This window comes from Phalacrocorax carbo, chromosome 6 (assembly GCF_963921805.1).
Source record: "Phalacrocorax carbo chromosome 6, bPhaCar2.1, whole genome shotgun sequence".
Taxonomy (NCBI): domain Eukaryota; kingdom Metazoa; phylum Chordata; class Aves; order Suliformes; family Phalacrocoracidae; genus Phalacrocorax; species Phalacrocorax carbo.
The window spans coordinates 46,470,796-46,485,511 of record NC_087518.1 but is presented as its reverse complement, the minus strand read 5'-3'; the positions used below and the strand labels follow the sequence as shown (position 1 = coordinate 46,485,511).

Below are 14,716 nucleotides of genomic sequence, written 5' to 3'. Positions count from 1 at the left end.
TTGATACAGAAAATTTGCAGAAGAGAGTCCTAAAAGAACCAAGTAGTTCCCAGTAGCAGAACAGTCACAGCTGAGATAAGCTTCAAGAGATTGCAAAACAAAGAACAGCCCATTGTTTATCAAACTCATCCAATACAAAACTGTCACCTATATACAGATATATTTAGGCAATGCAAATATTAATTTTCCCTTTGTGTTCAAATACTACTTACTAGAAGAACACACCTCACCCAGAAAACATACCTCGATGATCTCTCTAACTTCACATTCTGATTCCAGCTTTTCCAGTTTCAAGTGTGCTGTCCCCACCTGCTTGTCACTTCTGAAAAAGGACCTGTTTCAAAGAAATCTTCCTTAATTGAATGGCTAAGGTTTTTCAGAACACTGAAGAGAAAGCAAGCTAAGAGGTCATCACTGTTCACACTTGCCACTGCATCCAGGAGGGCTAGTCAAGAACCCTACAAACCAGGCTGCAAGGGGCAAACCCTTAGTGAACTAGGCTACAAGGACAAGATATGGAAGTACTCATTATTTAATTATTCTCTTGCAACCAAATTAGAGATGAGGACAGTACTGAAGAAAAACAATCAACTAAACCAGCACTTGGAATGGCAGCAGCTTTTGTCCCTGCGCAGGGCAACAGGGAAAGATGGCCTAACGGCCAGGACAGACAGCAAGTCTTCTGCAATGGGCTGTTTAACAGAACAGGCTGAAGAACTTGCCAAGGAAGTTGCACCTCTCATCAAAACAAACATTTCACAGGCACATGCTGGTTTTGGCAAACTACTTATTAAGAAAAAGTCACATAAATAATTCAGTTCCCTTTTGACAAATCAAACCACTCAATTTCAACAAATAAGAACATTTCATTTCAGCTGTTGTTTTGATTCACCTTTGTACTGGTAGTTTTAGCAGTCAAGAACTTTCATTTTAGACTTTCTAGTTGGCTGAAATTAAACACAGAGCAAGGAAAACAATCAACTTTTCTCTGCTACAGTTATTCCTGTTTAACAGTTTTATCAAAAAGACATGCTTCTTCACCTTAACAGAGACAGGTGGTGCAATCCTACCCAGACAAACTCCTCCAAAAGGAAACAGTTAAGACTAAAACACACCAATTCCATGGAAGTGTTCAGCTCGGAGCACTGGATTTCTTTGCCTACATCCAAGCATTTCCCTGAATCAGTCTCCAAAAGGTGTGATAAACAACTAAAATCTAGATATTCTGGAGGTAAGAAAGCCAACCTGCCATGTCTGTCATATTTTAAAGAGGAAATCTGCCAAGAATTCAGAAGCTTCCTTTTTTATGCCATTTTATTTAGGAAAGAAACAAGCAAGCAAACCAACAAAATAACAACCCCAAAACATCCACCCTTCTTCCTATTATCATTAAGAGATACTAGGATATTATCAAGCAAGACTTGACATATGCAATGAAAACTGAAGATTATTATACGGAGCTGCATGATCATGTCATCTGTGGCAACAGTAACCAGGATATTAATACACAGACCTGACGCTGCCATCAGTGCCTACAATTTCCAAGTGAACATCTGTGAACCTGATTGTCTAAAATCTCTAACTGGAAAAGCAGTAAGGTTCCTCACATCTACCACCTCAATGATTGCATCATTCATACGTTCTCCAAATACCTCAATGTCAACCACAGTATAAGAAACCTGTCACTCAGACTTGAACCTCACTTTCTGGCTTGCGTCAGGAATGCTATGGCTCACGTAGCACCTCAGTCTATAGATGAGGGGGACAACGGTCTGATACTGTTAACCCAGGATGCAGTGAGCTCACACACTTCTAGATGGGATAAAGAGTGTAAGACCACCACTACTCCAAATGCACTGTAACTGTTAGGAAGGACATCTCTTCCAGAAGCCTCTTGCTGAAGGACTTGAAAGACCCCAGCTCAGTTGTTCAGATTGCTTCTTATCTGCCCATTTGTCCACCTCAACGCAAATTGCTGTAGTAAAGAAAAACAATGTCACAGTACCTTAAGGGCTGATAGTGCTGCCTCCAAACATGATGCCTATGAATTTTGTTGACAGAAAGCCTTCCAAAAATGAGACTCTATTCTCCATCAGTGAGACTACAGTAGACTGAGAAAATCATTTAGAAAAGTTCAGTATTTATTAGCTTACATGCCAGAATACTTCCTTTACTTCACAAGCACCTTAAAATGAAGAAGGATTACATAACTGTACTGCAGTTTGTTGGACACACTGTTCCTAAACTTAAAAACAGAATCAGCAATTCTTCTACCTGATTTTTTGAAAAAGCATTTTTCCATTTTATAATTCAAGAAACAAAGACGGGTTCATCCCTGATCAGTTCTGGGGGGTTTGCTGTGAGGAATGTGAACTTGCTCTAGGCAATGGCTTCAGAAACAGCTCTGGGGAAATCTTTTATCTTCAGAAGCTTTTAGGAGAGGTTTAAGGAGAGAATTTTCCTTTGGTAAAATACAGTGCTGCGTTTTTACTTGAAAGTGTTTTTTAAACTGAAGTTTATTATGTATGACCTGAAACAAGTCTCCTTTGCTCACTGAGAGAACGTAATTCTTGGGAGATGGTTAAAGAGCTATCAGAGACCCCAAAACTACAACATCTACAAGCATTTCTGAAAGTATTATTCCTTTATAGTCCTGAAAAAAGACAGGGAGCAGTCTTTAGAAAAGAGCCTGGATCACTTAATCCTTGCCCTTCTCCTGGGAAGATGGCCAGGAAAGGTGATCAGTGGGCATTTTCAATTTTTTTCCTTCCCTGTTGCTATTTGCCATAGGGAACTGCCACCCCTCCACCCCAATCCAGTAACAAGCATACATTTAACTTGTTACATTCCTGTTTTAGGAACAACAAAAAAAAAACCAAAACCAAAAATCTCTGAACCAGAAGAGACATCCTGCACAGATTTTCTTGCTAATCTTCAAAAAGGCTTCAAAGGACAATCTGCAGCTGGGATATAACTCATGAATCACTGAAGGGTGTTTCCCAATGGGTGAATTTAAGCCTGAGCTCAGACCTTAAAAACAAGCACACTTCCAGCTGGTAAGAGAACAGGACAGGCCCCATATACGCAATGGTACGCTAAAGATAGGGGGAAACGTTTTAAACAAATGTAAACACTGAAGAGCTCTACGCAAAAGAGGCAGGATCTCCAATGATGAAATCTTGAACAACAGGGCAGTGGAGCAGTCAGGATTGACAGAGGAAGAGCAAGAAAATCAGCTTTGCTGCAACAGACATGCAAATGGAAGATCTGGAGTGAAAACAATGGGACTTTAGCTCACAAATTAAAACATCTACAACTCAAAAACCATCTCGGAGAACCTATGGATGATTTCTGCACATCCTAGTAATACAAAGAAAGAATAGCACAAAGAGCCACTGAGACAAAAAACAGGTTATCTAACTTCCCATCCAAATCATGGATCACAACCAGCTTGGGGATTAGTGAATATAGGGCACTCTGATTTTGAATAAAGCAGTAATGAGCCGAGACGTAGGACAATTTCCCTGAACTTTACCAGTTGTTAACATCCATCTCATCATCTTGATCTCTGAGATGAGGGGAGTCTGTCTCTCTCAAAATAGTCTAAAATTTTGCCAGCAGTGTTCAGTAAATATTGTTAAGATCCTCAGAATGAAAAGAAGCACAAAAACGTAACACTAGTTCTGCCCTCATCTGTCACCTGCTTTACTGCTGTTAACGTTTTGCTGCCACTTGTACTTCATTATTCTACATAGTTATCCCATACAACATTTAAATCTGCTAGTTCTGATGATTAAAACCAGACTAGGTAAGAACCAAAGTGATTTGAAGCTGAATCATTACCTTCTCAGTGTCATCAGTTCCTCTTAACGTACTAATCCTCAACTGATCTACCAGTTAAGAAAAAACTTCACTGAACTTCTGCCTTTTTTTCACCCCCGAAGGAGAAGATACAGAGCTCAGGCACATTTTGAAAGGAGTTCTCAGACATGAGAACTAGACAACACTTTATTGCTAGCTTAAAGATTGCGCTTCTTAAACTTCAGCAACAACACTCTTTTCAACTGTTACTAGAGAAGCAATGAAGGGGGAGCAAACTGTAGACTTACCCTTTATGAAATACTTCAAATTTAATTCCTTTGGACCGAATTGCTCGTCGGAAACCTCTGTGATTTCGGTTGATGTTCAACTTAAACAACTGGTTGTATTCTACAGTTCAGGTATAGAAAAATGAAAGCAAGCTGTGAAAGTCAATCTATGTGCAGTGCTCTATTACATGCATGCACTCAGACCTCTGTTCATCTCAGTTTGGCCCATTTGTGAAAGACACTGCACATCCATATGAATCTCCTTTTCAGGAAGTTATTTCTGTCATTAACAAGTTAGTGCCCTGTGCAACAGTTCATCTCTGTCATCACCACTTTACAGGGACAGAAACCAAACTTCATGAGAACCAAGTCATCACAAGGAGGTGACAGCAAGTTACTGCAGAGCCAAAACTGGAGAATCTAGGTCTTTTGGCAATTAAACAGAGTGTCTGCGGCTAAGAAGAAGGTACAAAATAATAAGGAAAAAGCATAGGAAGGTTGCAATGACTGGGAAGGGGTATTTTGATAGTGTAACTAATACTGTGTTAACACCAGTTTCATTAACGAGTGTGACAGAACTATGCCACAGGATACCTTTTTATCAGAAAGTCTCACAACACTGTACAACTAACGTTCAAAGACTTGTCTGCTGTGCTACCCAGGAATGACCATCTCTGCTTGTCAGCCTAGGAACCCAAAACATTAAAGCTAAGTGGCTGCTCAGCAAATGCAGATCAAGTTATTGGAAGACCTGGAATGTAGCTCTCAGTATCAGAGCTTCAGGACTTCTCGTAACAGAAAATATATATAAACTCAAAAGAGATACATCTATATATATCTACTTTGAGATAAATTCACAACTAGTAATTTGGATGCTGAATTCAAAGCAGTTTTGATACTAGATGGCTGCTTACTGCAAGAATTGAAAAAATAATACAGCAATAAACAAACTCAGAGTGCAAGATGATTAATTCTAAAACGCATGAGGAGTCTAATACTGGTATTCAATAGCTAGGTACAAAGGGGTATTTTTCAAAAGGTAAAAAGAAAGTATTTTAGTTGGTTTCAAACTATATTTTCTTAAAAAAATAATCCATTTCTGCAATGATGCTTTGTCAGGTTTAGAAATGTTAGCTGATCAGCAAAAATCATGACAGAATTGGCAATCTCAGGACACAAAATCTGACTGAGAAAGATCTGATCCATTGAGATATTAACATTAATAATTTAACTTATTTAGTAAAGAAAATTTATTTATCTGGCCCATCTTCCAGCCAGGTTGACAGCAATAGCTGAAGCATGAGTGGTAACTCGATGACTTCACTAATTCGTAACACAGTAACTTCCACCAATATTGGGATAAGGGTGAAGAAATTGCCAACACAGTTGGACTTCACCCTCCAACAAGCCCTTTCATAAGAAAGAAAAAGGTGGTGGGAGGCCCTCTGGCCTGATTCACGGCATGAGACTAGCCTGTACTCTCCAGTGAGTCCTAAGGTGCAATATTTTTCCCTCTGTCCCAGAAAAAGTACTAACCTGGAGAATTGTTATTGTTAATTACAGGCGTTTTACTCTTTTGAGGTTGCTCCTATTAAGAGAGACACACATTACATAAAACCATCAGATATTGTTTCAAAATACAGAGTAGTAACCATTTTTATTACCAGCTCTTTTTTATACCTACACAAGAAACATGAGGTTTAGGGGGTTATCCGAATGATAAGAAGAGTCACAGTACACTCAAGACTAAAATATTTGGATTTCAGTGTGGTAACAAGTATAATACTAGATAAAAAACAAGCCAAAACATTACATTAAACAGAAGAGCCACAGATAAGCTACATGGTCACACTCAGTTCAATGCAGTCATCATAAAGTTACTGACTGCAGCTGTTAAACTACATGACAAGCTGCACATGTTCCATGACACAGTAGTTCTGTTCCTTCTGTATTAGTTAGAATAATAAGCTACACAAGGAAATCATCACAAATTATTCAGGGAATTGCCCTACTATTATTTTGCCTGACAATCAATCTGCCACCAAAATGAATTAACTTTTAACCTAAAGCACAGTACAAACTAAATCTCTGGGGACTGAACAAGGACAACGTGACCTAATTATCGCAGCTACTTTGCAAAACTGATTTCAACTATGAAGGAGAAAGGTGGTGTGTTTGATTGTTGGTTAAGCAGTAGAGATTTGGCTTTTTTTTTTTTTAAACAAAGAAAAATAGATCAAAAGCAATTATGCTGATTCTTACTTACTCCCCAGAAAACTCTTCATCCAGACCAATTCTGTTTTCAGCCACCCTAATGGAGGGGGGACTCCTCTATTAAGGCCTCACATGAACTCAAACTTAAACACAAACCTGATAGGACCATCACCTCTTTCCCACAGGTAACTGAATTTATTTTAGTGGAATTGCTGCAAAATTTATTAGCAAGTAAAAATCTAGGCTTTGTACTCTCACAGGGCTAAGTATTAGTCCTGTAAGAGCAAAGATTGGTTTCGCCCTACAGAGAAAGCAGCAGAAGCCCCAGCACTTCTACTAATAGTAAGACTACACAGCCGTCCTTAGAAGCCCTTCTAGCTCAATGCTTTCAGTATTTTTCAGACCAGAGACTGCTTTTACAGATGAGGGCAACAGGATGACACTAGGGAGTTCAAGGAAAGAAGGAATATATATGTGTATATATATTTTTAATATACATACACATATACATGCACATACACGTAAGTGCACATATATGTTTGCTAATTAAACCACCAGGACTCATGCACATTTATGACAAAGATTAACCTCTTCAATCCTTTTTCGTAAGAGATGTCCAAAAGCAATGCCTTTAAAAGCTTGTTTCCTTAAAGGAATGTGACTTAGAGGGAGATCACTTCTAAGGTGGCCCCCCTCCCCTAGTGAACTTTGCCTGCCTTTGTGTTACCAGTGTGTTTGCACCCCTGAACGAAATGAGCTTCTGCAAATTTTGCAAACACTGGAAACAGTCTGATTAGCGTCTTCAGGGGGGAGAGGTGGGCACGGCTTAGCACTGTGAAAGCCGTTTAGCAGTAAGCTGGTGGTCAGCCAGCCAGAGGACATGCAAGCCTGAAGCAGATACCACACCGCTAAGTGTAAAGTGTGGAGAACATCAAGAGAAAGGTGCAGCAAAGCTCAAATCTGCAGGAAACAGATTCAGTAGGTCTGTTTCTCCGAAAAAGTTTCTGTTTTAAAAACAAATTCAGACAGTATGCCTGGAAGTGTTTTCCCTTTCTGGAAGAAAACCTACACTTCCTCTTTGAGGCCCTCACAAGCTAATATGGTGGCAAGGGTCACAGACTGAGGAACAGAAGAGCCAGGACACACACTCACCGCACTCGGGTACTGAAATTCAAACTTCACAAATGCATCCAAATCTCTTGGTGATACACCTGAATGAGACAACAACCAGCCAATATAGAGAGTTTCATTACATCTGTAACATTGAGCAGGATTTTAAAGAGCACCTAACTGATTTTCAGTAGGATTCACGACCTGTCTCTTCATCACTGAAAAACCCATCCATCAAACCAAAATCCACTGAAAGCTGGCATCCAAAGGAAAACATCTACTTTTCTTAATGCTGCTGTTAGTCCTAAGACAGTCTAGCACAGATGGTTTACGAGCTCCCAGAAACAAGGGACTAAAAGTAGTCATCTTGACAAGGGCAACTCCTGTCCACTGAAGGGTCAACACACATGAAGGTGGTGCAGAGTTAGGACAGGCGCTCATAACAAAATAAGAAATAAACACAAAACCTAAACAGTGACCCAGTTTTGAGGGAACCCAGGACAATTTAAAGTTCTTCCCTCAGTACAGATGGAACCCAGATTCTCTTTATTCTTCTGGGTTTGTTTGTTTTTTAAATAGTGTTTAAAGGTTTCTGGGGGACTTGAGCCTGAAACCAGGTTATTTTATTTTAATGAGTGCTGGCTACAAAGGTCTTGACTCCCAAAGTGGTTTTCAAGGTAGAAAAATCTCATTCCCCACTACTTCCCTTACCTACTCAGAGGAAGAAGGCCACATACCCTTTTGAGTACATACCTGGTGGAGCTGGTAGGTTTATCCCCCTGACAATAAGAAGGTGCATTTCTGTGCTGTTGAGCTCAGAAAATATCCTGTGAAAAAATAAAGACAAAAAGGTGTAATCATCCCGGTAGCCCACCACCACCTGATCCACTGCCAGACCAGAATGCCACTGTTATCCGTCAGACCTTTTTCAACAGTGCACTCCTACATAAATATCTTCATAAATTACAAAAGAGCAAGGAAAGAGCACAAACGGACATAAAAACATCTCTGAGGTATAGTGAAAAATGTCACAAACAAAGTCCAAAGGCAGCAGGATTGAAGGAGAAATACAAACGAAGGAAGAGTGGCTGAATTAGCAGAATACAAGAGGTGAACCTGGGGATATTCAGAAAACAAAAGAACCCAGAAGAGAAGTTAGGGAACAAAGTCTTTGTATTTAAGTTGTTGAGAGTGTCCTTTCAGGAACACTGAGCCTAATCCTAGGTGCCACCTGAGTTTCCTGAAGCCCACAATTCCCTAAACTAGAAAACCATTTCCAGCCTGCCTGAGAAATCCCTTTGTTTTTCCACACCTTATCATTTTAAAGGTTCTTTCCTCAAAGTGATGGCTTGGAGGATCCATTCCTTGTGCTCGTGCAAGCTGTAGGATGTCCATGTCCTTTTTACAACCTTGTGCCAGCTTCTCAAACCTATAGAAAAGGCAAACAAACAATAGAAAAGCCACACACACACACAGGAACATCGAACAGAGCATTCTGCCAGATGCAGGCCACAGAGTAAGCCTCAGACCAGAGGTCTGAGAGCAATGTGGAGATGCAGGCCTCGCAGTTACTGACGCTTTCCCACAAAGAGAGGCTTACCAACCTGAACCCCCATCATCTTTAGAAGGGTCAGGCAGTCTCAAGCCTGGAATGACCACACTGTGGGATGATTAACAGTCAGTAGTGGGTCTTACCGAGTTGTTTCTGCTACATTTCCCAGGTGCATGAATTGCTTGGAATACTGCAAACACCTCTGTCAACAGAAACAAAACCAAATAAATACATATGGACTTAGTGATCCTTACACACAGAATCATGACTGGCAGAGAGTTTTGAGGCTGATGACAACCTAATTTAAGAAAAGCCAAGAGTCTTCGCAAGTCATGCAAAAACATCCACCCCCCAGACCTTTAAGCCGAAAGCTGAACACAGCATTTGTTTGAGCTGTTCTGCCCTATTACTTTTTAATCACTGAATTTCTAGATATGAGGTTCATCCAAGGGCTAGTCTTAATCATTCAGGTACTATTTTCAAACTTGAGTGCTCATATTTGATAGTCCCAAGCCTCTAACCACACGTTCTGACTTCAACTAGTACAGAATCCAGCTCTGAAGATTTTCCACTTCAGGACACAGAAAATGATAAGTATTTGAAAAGAAAAACAAAAGACCCTGCAGGAACTACGATGGAATTATAATATTAATAAAACCCAGAGAAATGTAACAAAAAAAACCAAACCCCAAACAAAAAAAAACAAACTGCAAAACAACACCAAAAAACTCCAAGAAATTGCTAAAAAAAATCTGGTCACCTCATGTTGGTCCTTCAGCAATTTTATGAGCTGTGCATATACTTCATCTGCTTTCTGAGACAGTCTGACATCTTCATGGTGTATGAAGATAAAATCACCCTCATCATCTGTCGGGGGCGATGGCAGCTGCAACACAAGAACACCACATTTCAGAGCCCTTATAGGGAAAAATGAAGCAGTCAAAAAGCAGTCAGAATGTATGGAAAGGTCAGTGAAGGGAGATGGGTTGTTTTTCTTCTCAAGGCAATTCCAACCCAACCACTACTTACACCACTGCCTGACAACTGCATAAGTCATAAAACGTTGCACAATGTCTTACAGGCCTAGTCAGGAGAGTTATTACAGTGCAGTTTGGTTTCCCCATCTACCCAAGTTCCAAGAGAAACCAGGGCATCACTGTATCGCATGCACCTGATCCTCACCCCAAAACAGAATTAGGACACAGCTAAGATACGTACTCATACCCTAAGCCCAGGGAACACTTCCAAGCTGCATGGTTTAAGTGCACCATTGTAAATCAAGGAGCAAATAGTTCATGGAGGCTAAATTTTCTCAAAATCTGGCACATTTGAGGACCAGCAGTGGAAATAAAATGAAACTAAAACTAAAACAAAAGCATAGGGGAATTTCAGGGCTCAGTATTCAGATTTGTCACTTGAGCACACTAACATAATTTGCATCAAGAAATAATTATTAAATCATTCACTGTTTGAAGTAAGCACTTAGATGTCCAAGAACATGAAACAAAGCAGAGTACTAACAGTCCTACCAACCTTGGAAATATCAACAGGTTTGCCACATTTTGCTTGCTCAATCTTTAGGTCAAAGCTCTTCGCTGTTCTGAGATACACCTTAGCCTGTTCAAGGTTATTCTCCTTCTTTGCTTTGACAGCTGCCTTCATGTACTGCTTCTTTCTGTTCTCCAGAAATTCCAGCTGTTCCTTAGCTGAAAAAAAGTTGTATAAGATACTGCCATGCCCCTGAAACAGGTCTATCATGTTCAGTTTACAGCCAGAAAAAGGTCAGTAAAAGTACAGATATCAAATAAGGACATTTCCTTATTGCACTTAATTGCTTCTTGGCCAGCTTCAATTTCAAATATCAGAAAAGATAATTTCCTCCTATCATGGCATCCTTCATCAAAAAACCTCACAGCACTTCATAAGTGTCACAATAGTAATTACAGCCCCTTACTTGCAGGCAGGAGACAGACTCCAGTACAGCTGATTGGTCCAAAGCAGAAGCTGTATTCCAGCTTTCAGCTTGACATGTTAACCTCTAAAAAACCAGCCAATATTATAAGCATCTCCTGTACTCATTTCTTCCCCCTCCCCAGACTGTCAGAAAAAAACCCAGATGAACCAATGTGGAGGCACATTCAGACATATCACCTCTGCTTATTTGTAATTCCTTGCTGTTAGTTTCTTATTAATTCTTGGGTCTCTTCCCTCCTTTCCAGAACAGTAAGGACAACCACACAAGTCAGAAGAGATTGCTTTACGTTGTACCAGGTCAGTGCATCCTGCTTCTTCTTATACCTCACTTAGCAAATGGTACAGCATGAGCTGATTACAGCCATTTCCAGATACTCATACTGCATTCACCACTGCATTCTACTTGTGATTACACCAGCTAAACAACACTTGCAAGAGGTGCCTGTCTCAGCAAATAAATATACCAGGCTCTCACACTACGTTCACTGCTGTCAGATGATGATCAGCTTATTCCTGTCCTTGCAAAAGAGCCCACTGTCCTGCTGCTGTGAGCAATTTGCCCAATCAGCCAAAACCAAACTAATTAGACAATGCAGCTAGCCCAGATTCCACTGGGACAAAACCCACGGTGTGCTTGGTGAGGCTGAGACACAGAGCACAGGTATTTTCAAAGAAAATCTGCTGAGCAAAGCCATTAATCCAGCTGATCTTGGCTCCCTGACTTCCCTAGTATAGGCCTTAAGTGCAACCACTCCATTCGACTCCCTCACCTCCCTATGCCTTGTGCTCTCCAACAATAAAGAGACTTCATTTTACAGTTGATTTATCAGCTACAGGCAGCTGTTAGCTGCACTTTGTATTTCTGGGAGGAAGGAGGTAATATTTGGACCACAGAATGGAATTTGGCTAGTGAAATATAGCTTTACAGTAGTGAGGTATTGCCATTTTGTCATGAAAATCATGTCAGTATGAATCTGTCCAGGTTCTTGTTGCTCCTATTGGTCTTATTTTAAAATACATGAAATGCCTGTGAGAGGTTGCTGTAACACCAGAGACCAGGTATTGTCAATTCCTTCACAGCATAAGTCTAGGGCAATCCACTAAAGAGATTAATGTCAGCTAAAACTGCAAACAACACAACTCCTGAGGATTCATAGATTTTCAAAGCCAAAATGGACAACTACTATGTTTTAGTGGTCTTTCTAAAACAAGTAATGGAATTTTCTAGACACAAGAGTTACCAGCTATTCACAGTGGCACTGTGAAATGCCTTTGCATCTGCAAAAGAACTTGCATCAGCCAGCTAGGCAGTTCTGCTTTCTCCTGAGGGAACTACCCACGCCAGAATGGAAGACAGAGGACGGGATTACAGTCAAGGAATGACAACAGAATCAGCAAGAGCCTGAACACTGCTGGTCTGTGCCCAAATCACACTGTGAGGTGGTTGTCCCTTACCTGTACAGTTAATCTTGTACACAAAACTCTTTAGTGACCTTAGCAACAGGAAGACTAGAGACTGATGAACTACTGCCTATACGCCAGTTTGAGATCCTTGGATGAAGCACTAGGCAGAAAACACAGTTTGATGTAGGAAGCCACATTAGATCAACAAATAATTCACACTGGCAAGCCATCCACTTTAATGAGAGTATATGTAGAGTGCAACTGTGAGCAGAGTTAAACATTATGAATCGATACTCTTGTTACATCAAAATTAATTAAATACCCAATCACCCTTATAATTACACATACTGTCTCTGTAAAATAAAGCTGCATGGCTGGTCTGGATCTGCCCTCCAGCAGACATATATTGAGGCTCCTGTCAGAGGAAATCTATGCCACACATTCACAGGCTCATATTTAAAATATAATGAAGTCTTTACCAAGGTATTAAACTAAACTGGTGCAAACAACTTGTACATGGATCACTGGGAATGACAATCCCTTCGCCTTACCAGCTGGAGGGAGACTATCCATTGACTCTGCCTTGTCCAGGGTGGAAGCTGATGTAGCCTGTTTCACATGCTCAGGAGAGCTTTCCTCCTCGGCTACAGCAGATGGCACTGTAATTGGCTTAACAACTTGAGTCAGCTTTCCAGGCAGCTGAGCAGGCTTCTTGGCAACTGGGGCCTGTGTCAGAGGTTCATTCTAGCATAACAAAAAGAATTTCATATTAAATGCATAAAATCTATACCAGAGTTGAGGACAGCATCCCAAGCATCAATAACCATGGTTTTCACTACATCAGGCTTCTGGTATCACTTTTGAGGGGGACATAACATTCCAGAAAGCCAATTTTAACTTCTGGAGGTTTACAAGCCATGCCACACCAGGAAGTAGTTGACCTATGCAAGCATCAAAACTCCACTACAGAAGGGACTAAAGGAACGTTCAACAAGGCAGCGATTTCAAAAAAAGTAAATGCATGCAGAAAAGAAATCATCCAGGAATTCTCTCTGTTAAAAGCTACTCCAGATGAAAGCACAATAAATCAACAACCACATCCAGAGGGATAAAGAAATCAAACCAAAGTCTAACGGCTGGTGCTGCCTGACAAAACACAGTAAGTGTTCTGGGAAAGCAAAAACATAGGAGCCACACAGGGATGCAGGATGAAAGTACAGATTTAAGTACTTTAAAACAATATAAAGGGGTGGCCAGGATATAAAGTGTTTGCTTTGAAAATAAAACCCACATACAAGACAGTTACAAAAGAGCCAAACTCAGGACTCAGACTCTGTAGGTACTGACTGTAATAACACCTCATCTCTCTCTCCCCTACACTATAATGCAAACTGAAATTATTGCTGAGATCCTGTACTCTCCAGATTTCTGGGAAATGTATTTCATCTCGGCACCCTTGCTTGACTGGAAATCCAAAGGCCTCATTTCTGCATACCACATGAGACCACATTTTAACTTTTACACATCCTACTATGAAACACTAACCTCCTCCTCGTCATCATTCTCCTCCATGTTTGCCAGCTTGCTGGCACTTTCCAGAACAGCAGCTATTGTGCTGTCACCATCCATTGCTGTAACGCCAGGAAGAGGAGGGAATCCTGAGAAGGAAAGGAATAAAGAAGTAAGGAGTTGCATAAGACCTCTACTCTGTCTTCCATATTTCTTCTTTTCTGTAAAGCTATTTCTGTCCAGGTATCTATTATCTAATATATTTCAGAATTCAGCATAACTAGGCTGAGGCCAAGGCCACAAAGCCTTGATAGATAAAGTCTGAGTGCTGGGCTTAAGATGAGATGTCTCACAGATACACAGGCTTAAAGGGATGATGCTAAAACAACACAATAAGAGAGCAGTGTTCTAAGTTGAGCAACTGGCAGCCAGCCAAGGAACCTCACAACCTCAAGGCTTTGGTAACAGAGATGCCCCCAGAACCAGCACAGGATTTAGTCTCTCTCCATTGCACAAAAGGACAGCGGATCATACAAAAAGTTGCTGGCTCTTTTTTTCCCCTCTCACTGCTGCCTCACCTTGGCTGGTACACAGTCCAGCAGAAAACCAGTGCTACCCCATAGAACAATAAAGACGACATCACTGACATCTGGATAACACACCAAGCCTCTGCTGAAAATGTACTGCAATGCAGAGGTTGCAAAGTAAGGCAGAATCACAGTACTTAAATGTGAAGTAAATGAAGAACTATCCTTTTCACTATTTTATCATCCTTTTAAGGATGGGAGGACAGCTTGATGACAGAAGATAGACCCTCACTTCCACACTACCAGTTCAGGGTGAACTTCAAACAGAGACCAGAGCT

The 14,716-nt window shown here is 40.6% G+C and overlaps 1 protein-coding gene across 3 annotated transcripts in view; it reads right to left on the bottom strand.

The window, feature by feature from the left end:
* The window catches only part of CC2D1B (coiled-coil and C2 domain containing 1B), a 35,624-nt gene that overhangs the window by 3,484 nt on the left and 17,424 nt on the right, over nt 1-14,716 (bottom strand). For all 3 annotated transcript variants that reach the window (XM_064455087.1, XM_009514396.2, XM_064455088.1), the window contains 11 exons: nt 13,888-14,000; nt 12,894-13,086; nt 10,498-10,670; nt 9,725-9,850; nt 9,108-9,166; nt 8,725-8,841; nt 8,166-8,239; nt 7,455-7,513; nt 5,625-5,676; nt 4,110-4,209; nt 244-334 (listed from right to left, as the gene is read on the bottom strand). In XM_064455087.1, coding sequence (XP_064311157.1) covers nt 244-334; nt 4,110-4,209; nt 5,625-5,676; nt 7,455-7,513; nt 8,166-8,239; nt 8,725-8,841; nt 9,108-9,166; nt 9,725-9,850; nt 10,498-10,670; nt 12,894-13,086; nt 13,888-14,000 — 1,157 coding nt within the window. The remainder of the gene's footprint in view (nt 1-243; nt 335-4,109; nt 4,210-5,624; nt 5,677-7,454; nt 7,514-8,165; nt 8,240-8,724; nt 8,842-9,107; nt 9,167-9,724; nt 9,851-10,497; nt 10,671-12,893; nt 13,087-13,887; nt 14,001-14,716) is intronic.